A 10,667-nucleotide genomic window follows, 5' to 3' on the forward strand; every position below is an offset into this window, starting at 1 on the left:
AAAAAATATTATCCAAAATAAAACGAGCCGATTCATTCCAGCAACAATTGATGGGTGTATAGCGAATACAATCCGTAGAAGAAGGCATGCTGAGAGGAGGAACCAAATAATCTACGTCCACATCCGAGCCCCGCGCGTGCTTTCAACACATTACGTCACGTGCTCCACCAGAAAACCCGAGCCTTTAAGAAATAGGCACTCTCCTCAATGTTGAAAAGGCAGGTCAGGTTGAGGTTATTAATTAATAAATAATTCAGGGTAAATTATACATTTAGTGTATAAACTATTATTTTCGTTCTTTTTGGAACCCAAATTAATTATTTTTCAATTACATACTTTAGTTTAGTTTTATTTTGGTACTCGCCGATGATATCAAATTTCAACCATAAGATAATTTCACGTTATCATTAAAAGAATAAAAAAAATGAAGTTAATAGTTTTGTTAATTTCTTAACGAATGATATCAAATTGAAACCTAAACTAAATATTAAGTATGATTTAAAAAAACATTTAGGTATTAAAACGAAACAAAACTAATAATTTAAATACTAATTTTATAGTTTATCTTAAGCTTGTAAACGAACCGAGCGAACACGAACAGGGTATGTTCATGCTCATTTGTTTAAGTTTAACCGAACGAACATGAACATAAATGAGAAAAAAAATTATTGCTCGTGTTCGTTCGTTAAGGAGTGTATCTTATTCGTGTTCATTCATTTAAATGATAAACGAAAAAAAATGAGCGAACATAAATAAGCACATGTAAACGAACATAAACGAACGTAAACGAACATAAATGAAAATAAAATTTTCCTAACAATTTTAGGATTATATTATATTTAATTGTTTTGGGGTTTTTTAGTTATATTTAAAATTAATTGAATTTTAAAATATTATGGGTATTAATTAAAATTTATTGAGTTTTAATATTTTAAATGGGTCTAAAGAGATTGACTAATCATAAATGAACGCACATAAACGAACGAACATATTATCGAATATTCACGAACGTAAATGAACGAACGAACCATCTGTTCGTGTTCGTTTATTTAATTAAACAAACACAAAATCTTATATATATTCATTCGTTTAACAAATAAATAAATATAAACGAACTTTTTACCGAATGGTTTACTAACGATTTGCTAAACGTTCTGTTTGTTTACGGCGTAGTTTATCTAATAATTTATTAGACGAGTCTAATATATATAAGATAAAACGAGGTGACCCCCAAATCTCATGGCACGGGCATTTCTAGGTTTTCCGATTTGATCCTCCGAATTTCCCTCCCGGGATTTTCCCAATTATATACCTTATCTAATTTCACTCCTTCCTTCCTTTCTTTACCATTTTTCAACCAGGGTCTCCCTTTTCTTGGTGTCGGTGGAATTTCTGCCCTTGGTTACAGGTTCGTTCTCTTAATTTTCTGGGTTTTTTTATGATTGTGTTGAAATATTTTGAATGATGGGAGAAATAGTAGGATTTTGGTATTAGGTTATATCTGGTCCCCATGTGATTCCACTAAAAAAGCAAATGGGATCTGTTTGGTATCTTGATCTTCTTTTGTTTAATGCATTTTTCGTTTTAATTAAATGTTTCAGATTCCTAATTCCTTCGCTAAATTGAGTGACATTTTTTTATGGATTAGTTAAAAAAATTATAAATATATAGTATATTATTTTTATAATAATTTGTTTTCATTCTTGATTTACAGGAAAGGAAAGCAGAAGATCCTGGGAATAAAATTTCTTGTTTTCGTTTTTTTTTCCTGAAACATCAATGTGCCTAAGATCTAGGTTTAGATAAGTTTGTTTAGATTGACAATTGACTTGATGAGAAAGAAGAGGAAGGGAAGTGAAAGCAGTGTATCTCCGGAGGCAACCAAGAATTTTGCACCCTCTTGTGACTCCCGATCATCTAATATTATGTCCCATTATTCCTTAGAAGATTATGCGAGGATTCAAAAAAGGTGTAAAGAAGACGTGGATATACATTCCATTGGTTCATGTAAAAGTAGACTTGCTGGCGTTGCCACTGCCCCACCTTGTGGTGCGTCCTCTTTGGTACCTCCGGGAAGAGGTCTTAAGAGGAAGATAGGGTGCATTTGAGGTAATTACACAAATCGGTTGGAAGAAAAAGGTTGAGGATGATTATGTTAAAGGTAACCCGATCGGCCAGGGAAAATTCGGATTAGTTTGGTTGTGTAGGTCTAGGACTAGTGGAGCAGAGTTTGCATGTAAAACCTTGCATAAGGGAGAGGAAACAGTTCACAGAGAAGTAGAGATAATGCAGCATTTATCTGGACATCCCGGGGTTGTGACTTTGCAGGCGGTGTATGAGGAGCCAGATTGTTTTCATCTCATAATGGAGTTGTGCTCTGGAGGTCGATTGATCGACCAAATGGCAGAGGGACAGTATTCAGAGCACCGTGCTGCTAATATTTTTAAAGATGTGATGTTAATCATTAAGTACTGTCATGAGATGGGAGTTGTGCATAGAGATTTAAAGCCTGAAAATATTCTCCTCACAACTTCAGGAAAGATAAAGCTAGCTGATTTTGGTCTTGCCATGAGAATCTCCAACGGTGAATATCTTATGAATTCTCACTTTGTTCATTATATTGAAACTCAATATGAAAATGTTTGGAGAGGTGGAGTTATGTTTGTATGCTCCTAATGTTTATCAAATATGAAAACATCATAATTGTGAGATTGGCATATTTAAGTTCCTTATGTTTGTATGTTTATCAAATATGGAAAAATCATAATGTTTGCATGTTCCTAATGTTTATATGTTTGCATTCACATATATGTGAAGAGAACTTGAGTTGTTATCTGCCTTTTACACATTATCCTTTCTATATCCAAATATGTTTATATTTGTTCTTAGCTTGTTCCTAATTTTTGTGACACAAATTACGATTTACTACAGGTCAGACTTTGTCCGGTTTGGCTGGAAGTCCGGCTTATGTTGCTCCTGAAGTACTGTTGGGAGATTATTCTGAGAAAGTTGATATATGGATTGCTGGTGTGCTGCTACATGCACTTTTGGTTGGCGGCCTTCCATTTCAAGGAGATTCCTTGAAGGAAGTATTTGAGGCCATCAAGAATGTAAAATTGGATTTTCACTCGGGGATATGGGAGTCTGTATCTAAACCTGCACGCGATCTGCTGTCAAGAATGCTGACTAGGGATGTCTCATCAAGAATACCTGCTGATGAAATTCTAGGTACAGTCCCAAGTCTCTCCCTTTATTCTACAGTTAAATGAATATCTATACATACAATATACATATAAAGTTTGTGAGCCATCATAAACGTAGTCCGTTCATCTACTTTTATCAAATTGAGTTTTTGCTTTCTTAGAATTGCTTCTGAATCTTGTTTATTCTTTACCCCCCCCCCCAACAATTTAGTTATAAATTTTATGTTCGAATTTCAAATCAGTTCTTGAAATGGCTTAGCTTTTACGTTTCTCTTTCTGACTGTTATGAATTGAGAAATGTCAGGGCATACATGGATATTGTTCTACACAGAGCACTCATTAAGGACTTTATACATGAAATCGAAGTCGAAGAACTCAATAGAACTATCTGTCCAAAAATCCAATTCTCCCAGATCCGAGTGTGCGTTGAGGATAGATGGTCACCCTCATACTCAACGTCTGTGGTCGGTCTTATCCTCAAACAGTTCAAGCTGCAAGTCTGAGGAACAAGATGAAAATGGTATGGTGGACGCGCTTGCTGCCACGATTTCACGTGTGAGGATTTCAGAACCAAAGAGGAGCCGAATTTGTAGTCCCTCGCAACCTATAGAGCAGCAGTGTTCATCTAACTTGACTGCTAACCACCTCTGTCGAGCCTTTTGGTCTTGCTGACACGACTAACATACATTATTATATCTTCTCAGTGTTTTGAGCTGGGGATTTAGAATTAACCACCCTGGTTGCAATTTTCAATGACCAAAATGACGATCATTGATGGAAACATCAATCCTACTGATAATGCTGTCATCTCCTAGCGATAGCTATTTGGATTCTTAAGCAATGGTATTAACCAAGTAATTGTAGTAGCCTGGTAAGAATTCGCATGTAGAATTGATGTAAATAGTTCCTTTCTGAATCACTTTTTTCTCCCAAGTTGTACAGGTATTATTGAAAATGGAAGTTCCCTTCATTATTCACACAAGTAAGCTGTTTGATAATGGAATATTCATAGTTGTACATTGATTGGTGTACTTTGATTTAAATTACTGTTCTTAAAGCTTAGATGTTGAATAATAAATAACAGTAGTTTAGAAATTTATGTTTAAATTTACAGGCTCAGACCATGAGGACATAAAGCATAAAACTAGAGAAGGATACAATTAATTTAAACACTTTCTTCCAAGCGTTGCACAAAATACCCGGCACGAATAAACGAATGCGCAAGAATATACAAATCATTCGCTAGCGTTCTTACCACAGCATATCAGAAGAAACCTATAATCATTGATGTTTTTATCAAGACTACTGACAAAACATAAAGTAAATACACAAGCACCTTTACAGAAACTGAGCAACATTGACATTTCGAGACTTTTTCCATCGTCGACATATACACCTATTCAGCAGTCTTTGGACCACATATGGACAACAAAGAAGCAAAACAGTGCAAAAAGAACCACATGAACAATATGGTTAGAGCCATGCTTGATTATACTCTTCTTCAGTTTCCTAATGTTGTTCTTTACCCCTGCTTGAGCTTTAATCATTGTCATTTGCTGCCATAAATTCAGATTACACATTCAGGAAGCCCCCAAATACAAATGGCAGCCAAAGGACCAAGTAATTCCATGTTATCCTCAACAGAAAATCACCATTTAAGACAAACTGATAGAATTTATTTTGCATGCATGCATGTGTACACATGTACTTAACAAAGCAAGGATGATAAGAAGATATCACTGTAGATAACAACAGTTCAGATCAAGATAGGGTTAATCCACAAGAAAGGCTTCCTGATTATCCTTGAGGCTTAGCAATAACAACTCAATGGCTAACAGAACCCTGCCTCCTTGTCTACCAAAAGAATCAGAGATGGAAGAAAATAATGATCGGGTGAATCCCATAACAGCAGAATGCATTATGTTCGTTCAGCTATTCTAATAAAAAAATACTTAAATAATACAACATTATGAACTGAAGAGATGAAAAGGATATCTCCTACCCACATAAACTCCGAAGGAAAAACTATTCCTGATAAGTTTAGGTGAATATAAAGATCCTATCATTGTCATTTACACAATATAGAAATCACAATAAATACTATGTCAAGGGCAGATATCCCGAGAAGAATAATTTCCCACTTCTTCAGGTTATTTTCCAAGACTTGCATGGTTCAAAGAGTTCAAAATTTTATTCCCCTCGATTTCACTTTGCTATACAAGACCATGTAGCAATATTATAATAAAACCCATAAAATGTATGATAAACTAAGGTGATCATTCCTCATTTTCAAGCAACAAAACATCATAGAAATAATTCATAGCATGCAAGAAACCAACAAAAAATGTAAAGAGTAAATGCAACTATAACATACCAGCTGATCTAGAAAGTCCTTCTGAAATTTGGCTTCTGATCCTATCTCTTGAGCAACCTGCCCCATATTTAAGATCAACACACTTTAGCGAGTTAAAGGTAGAGAATGAATAGAGGGGAAAAGAACCCTCCCTCCAAACGATAAACGAGAGCTAAAAGAAACTAAAGCCAAAGTTGGCTTCAGAAATCAAGATACAAGTCCTTACAAAAACAGAAATAAAAATACCGACACTGCTCCAACAGAAAAAGCAAAATAGTATTAAATGCGATTAGAGACAAATTCTTATACGCGTTGTCTATCTCAATTCAAAATAAATATGCGTTGTTTAAATTTAATTTTCAATATCTTTTCAAGAAAGAAAATAGACCAAATAAACAATGATAATATTATCACGATTCACAACATCTACTGAAAACCGAAAGTTATCCAAAAGAATAATTACACTCAAATTTTAGTTTAAAGCCAAAATAAGGAAGGTGAAAATCATATCAAATTATCACCAAGATCCTTTATGCATTTCATCCAAGTCATTTGTCTATTTTTGAAGGTGTTCATTTTCGGTTCGCATTCGTTTAAACTTTTAATATTTTATTCATAATTATTTATTTATTTTTAAATATGTTCATGTTTATTTATTTATTATTCATAAACATGTTTATATACCGATGTACGTACCTAATTGTTGTTATAACTAAAAACCTGATTATATATATATATATATATATGTTAGCAAGCTATGTGTGATTTATGAATTACCCACTAGGCAATCAGAGAAAATGGACAATTAATAAACAATGGAGTTTACTTACGACAATGCGTGTAAAATTGCATTGATATGCAAATGACCACCTGGAAGATAGAGTAATTAACGTGGCAAGACTGTAACAGCTTAAAATGGCAGCCTATAAAATGTTTAATTATTAAGTAATATAAATGGCCGCAAAGATAGAAAGGAAATATATATAAGCGTGTTTAAAAACACTCCATGCGGATGATTTGATCCGCCGACTTATCAATTTTGTCTAAAATTATCGGATATTTATAGTGAAATTATTCAAATTTTTGCGTCTGATACACGGCGTATTATTTTTATTGATTTCCCGAATTAGGTGTGGGTCATAAAATAGTGTTTAAAAGGATAATCGCCGACCCGATATCTAGTTTCTTATGTATTTTTTATTTTCTATTAAATTTTTTATTTTCTATTAAATTTTGTATTCTTACTTCTCAAATTATTTCACTCTACTATTTTAAATTACTAATTTCTTAAATTATTTCACCATAACATTCTAAATTCTTAATTTTTTAAAATTATTTCACCATAACATTCTAAAATATTTTTTAAATTTTTTATTTTAACTTCAAAATATTTTAAATTTAATTATATTTATTTATTTTATTTTTAATAATTTTTCTTTCTAGTATGTGATTTGAATTTTTAAATTTTATTTCTTAATTATTTTTTATTATAGATTTTAAATTTTAAATTTTTATATATTCTTTCTATGTGAATTTTTTTAAACAATATAATTTATCAGAAAAAATAAAAAATATAAATCGGATACCCATTACACGAAAATAATGATACATGACCTTAACGGGCCGAAACACGAGTCGGCATTTTAGTATCCAACACCCCTTGTTACATATAGGGCATGTCTCAAGAAAGGTGGGCTAATATACGGCGTTACCGGATACATTAAAAGATATTTAACAAATTCGTTTAGCGCTACCGGAAATGTTGAGTAATAATAATGTATTAGGTCTAAATCATGAAGAAATATTAAAAAATTTGGCAACCGACAAACTTAGCTTGTCGGTTTATGTCGATACTTTATAAAAATGTATCGATCCACATCAATATAACAGGAAAAAATATGACAAAACCGGTCACGAAAAGACAAAACCGGTAAAGCGCTACCAGATATATTGAAAGTGTCGATACTTTATATAAGTATCGACACTTTGTGAATTTAAAGGAGAAGCAATTTTAGCGCCTATAAAGTGTCAATTCTTTATAAATATGTATCGATCCACAACGATATAACAGGTAAAAATATGACAAAACCGGTCTCGAAAAGACAAAACCGGTAAAGCGCTACCGGATATATTGAAAGTGTCAATAATTTAATATAAGTATCGACACATTGTGAATTTAAAGGAGAAGCAGTTTTAACGCCTATAAAGTGTCAATTCTTTATAAATATGTATCGATCCACAACGATATAACAGGTAAAAATATGATAAAACCGGTCTCAAAAAGACAAAACTGGTAAAGAGCTACCAGATATATTGAAAGTGTCGATACTTTAATAAGTACGCGTAATAAATTATCGATACTTTCAAAGAAATATGTAATTATACTATCGAAAGTATCGACACATGACATTAAAGTATCGACACTTTTGTAGTTGTATCGATTAAATAGAAATAACATATCCAATGAAAATATAAAGGACATAGTTAAATATCCTCTGAAAAATAGATAGAACGGACAAATTTTTGAAATCGAAGCGTAATTGTTGCTGCATTTCAGAAGGCGTTTCTAAAGCGAAGTTTGTTTGTTTGTTGCTGCAGTCGAATTGAAAAGTACGTTGTCGAAACCCTAGTTTTTTATTATTACAGTAATTGAAATAGGGTTTTTATGTGTTGTTTGTGGTTTTGGAGTAAAGAAGCATTTGGGACCGATTACAGGTAGAAAGTGATATTCTAGGTAAAATATAAACATTGATACTTTTATTAAATATTATAAGCAGAAAATGATATTATAGGTTGTATAAATGTGTCGATACTTCGAGTATTGAGTGTTCCAATTCGTTTGAAGGAAATAAGGATTAGGGTTTTTGGGTTTGGTTTGGGGATTTTGAATTGAAGCCAAGAAGGATATGGGACCGATTATATAATATTATAGGTAGAAAATAAATATGGATACCTTTATATAATATTATAGGTAGAAAATGATATTTTAGGTTGTATAAATGTGCCAACACATTTTGTAGTGGCCATTCAAATTCTTTTGAAGAAAACCATTTTACCACAAGAGTAGTTATCTATATTTGTATATTGAATAAAGTGTATGTAACAAGTATTTGATTTGATTTGTGTAAACTGATATATGAAGAAAAAATGGAGTCAATGGGTGTAAATATTATTGGTGGCGCAGATGACTTTGAAATTGAGGCAGAGACTCGAAAGCAACCAAAGGGTGGATATATGTACTTCTAGTAAGTATCAATGTCTTTTTGTTATTATTGTTGAAATGGTAATTGGATTAAAGTATTTAAGAACTTTAAATTGATGACAAATTTTAAATGTTGACAGTATGACCGAATTCAAAAGGATGAAGGAAGGTTGCGAACACATCGGTTCGGTATGTAAATTGAAATTGACATTGAGTATTATTTAGCGTTAATGTATTGATTAAAAAACGTTTATGCTTAATATTAGGTGAGAAATGATATGTTGGAGAAATGGAATTCGAAGACTGATGCTGAGAAGGAACCTTACATCGCACAGTCAAAGATGGATAGTGAAGAATACAAAGAATGGAGGAAAGCACATGAAAAGAAGGTATTCATTAAACTTGTAAATACGTTGATACAAAATATATAAGAACTATAACATTATATATTGTTAAAAAATGTAGGAAGTGTCGACAAGGTGCAACATTAAAAGGGTGAATTCATTAATTATACACCATAATGAGAAGGGTCAGTTGAATGTGCTAGGAGCAATGGGGTTTGAATCGTTGGTAGGAGTAAGGGATCGACCTATTCGGAGGGAATTGTGTTGATCCTTGATAGCATAATTTGATGTCAAACAATGTATTGCTAAATATGGTGATTTTTCATTTCCTCTCGGGATCCCATGTGCTGCACCAGTCTTGAGGGTAGGAAATGAAGGCAACAGTGTTGTAGAAGTCTCTAAGAGTAAGAATTGGAAAGCATTTGCCTCCAAATATGGTTTGAAGTAGAAGGTGACATATTCTGAACTTGAAGAGGAAATCAAAAGTGGATCTTATGGGGGGATGAGCTAAAGGCTCGAGTTCTATTGTACCTTGTCGGGATCTTTCTTTGTCCAACGGGTGATACGTCAACGAACAAGGACTATATGAAGCTCATTTGCGATGAAGGCTTGAAGGGTGAATTCAATTGGGTTGAATATGTCCATTCGAGATTGATTGAATCAATAATCACCTTTAAAAAAGGTAACCAGAGATACCTCAAAGGGTGCATAGCAATCTTAGAGGTAAATGAGTTGAAGAATGTTTTTTTTATATAAAATGATATTATATTTATTATATAAAATTATAAATTTTATTATAAATGCAGGTTGCACTATTCGATTTTTGGTCAGGCTGTGAGGCAGTGCCGGCTTATGAAAGAACCGAAGTGGCACGCATCCGTGCATGGGGGAAGGAAGAGATGGTTAGAGTGATGACGAAGTTGAAGTTGGATAGATCGAGGAAGAAAGAAAGGGTAATAAATATAATTAAATAATATTAAGAATATAATCAATGTCTTAATATTGTAATTTAATTTTGAAGGTTATTAGCAAGGATGTAGTGGAGGCAGAGGAGAAGAAAGAAGAGATGGTTGTATTGGGGGATGACTGTGAGGGGGATGACGGTGAGGGAAAACATAGTAAATTCTACATTTTGATGTCTGAATTGGCTGATGTCAAAAAAATCTAATTTGATATCATGCAAAGACAATCAAGAGTCGAAGAGAAACTTGAGAGAGTCGAAGAGACACTTGAGAGGCATAAGGGGGAAGTGGAAGGAAAAATAGATGGAGTGGTGAAAGAAGTTGAGGTGTTGAGGGGTGAAGTGGTGAAAGAAGTTGAGGTGTTGAGGGGTGAACTTAAGATGGTGAGGGGTGAAAAAATTGATGAAGTGATGAAGGAGGTTGGGGAATTAAGGAGTGAACTTACGGGGGTGAAGGGGGTGGTTGATGAATACTTGGATGCAAGGGGAAAATTGAAGGGTGAAATAAAAGAGATGAAGAGCTATGTAGAGCAAAAAATATGATGAACTGAAAAAATATGAAGAAGAAAAGAGGGAGGAAGAAGAAAAGAGGGAGGAAGAAGAA

At 33.3% G+C, this 10,667-nt stretch overlaps 1 protein-coding gene and 1 pseudogene across 1 annotated transcript; one reads left to right on the plus strand and one right to left on the minus strand.

Annotated features, from left to right (window-relative positions):
- The first annotated feature begins 1,803 nt into the window (after positions 1 to 1,803).
- On the plus strand, positions 1,804 to 4,086 carry LOC120130090 (annotated as a pseudogene).
- A 295-nt stretch (positions 4,087 to 4,381) lies between these two features.
- On the minus strand, positions 4,382 to 5,854 carry LOC120130098 (bet1-like protein At4g14600). The gene is made up of 2 exons (XM_039147434.1): positions 5,578 to 5,854; positions 4,382 to 4,759 (listed from the first exon to the last, which is right to left on the minus strand). Exons 1-2 carry the CDS (start codon positions 5,641 to 5,643, stop codon positions 4,604 to 4,606), a joined length of 222 nt encoding a protein of 73 aa, XP_039003365.1. The 5' UTR covers positions 5,644 to 5,854; the 3' UTR covers positions 4,382 to 4,603.
- Between the last annotated feature and the right edge of the window lie 4,813 nt (positions 5,855 to 10,667).

Source organism: Hibiscus syriacus, unplaced genomic scaffold (assembly GCF_006381635.1).
Source record: "Hibiscus syriacus cultivar Baekdansim isolate YM2019G1 unplaced genomic scaffold, ASM638163v2 tig00110511_pilon, whole genome shotgun sequence".
Classification (NCBI taxonomy): Eukaryota; Viridiplantae; Streptophyta; class Magnoliopsida; order Malvales; family Malvaceae; genus Hibiscus; species Hibiscus syriacus.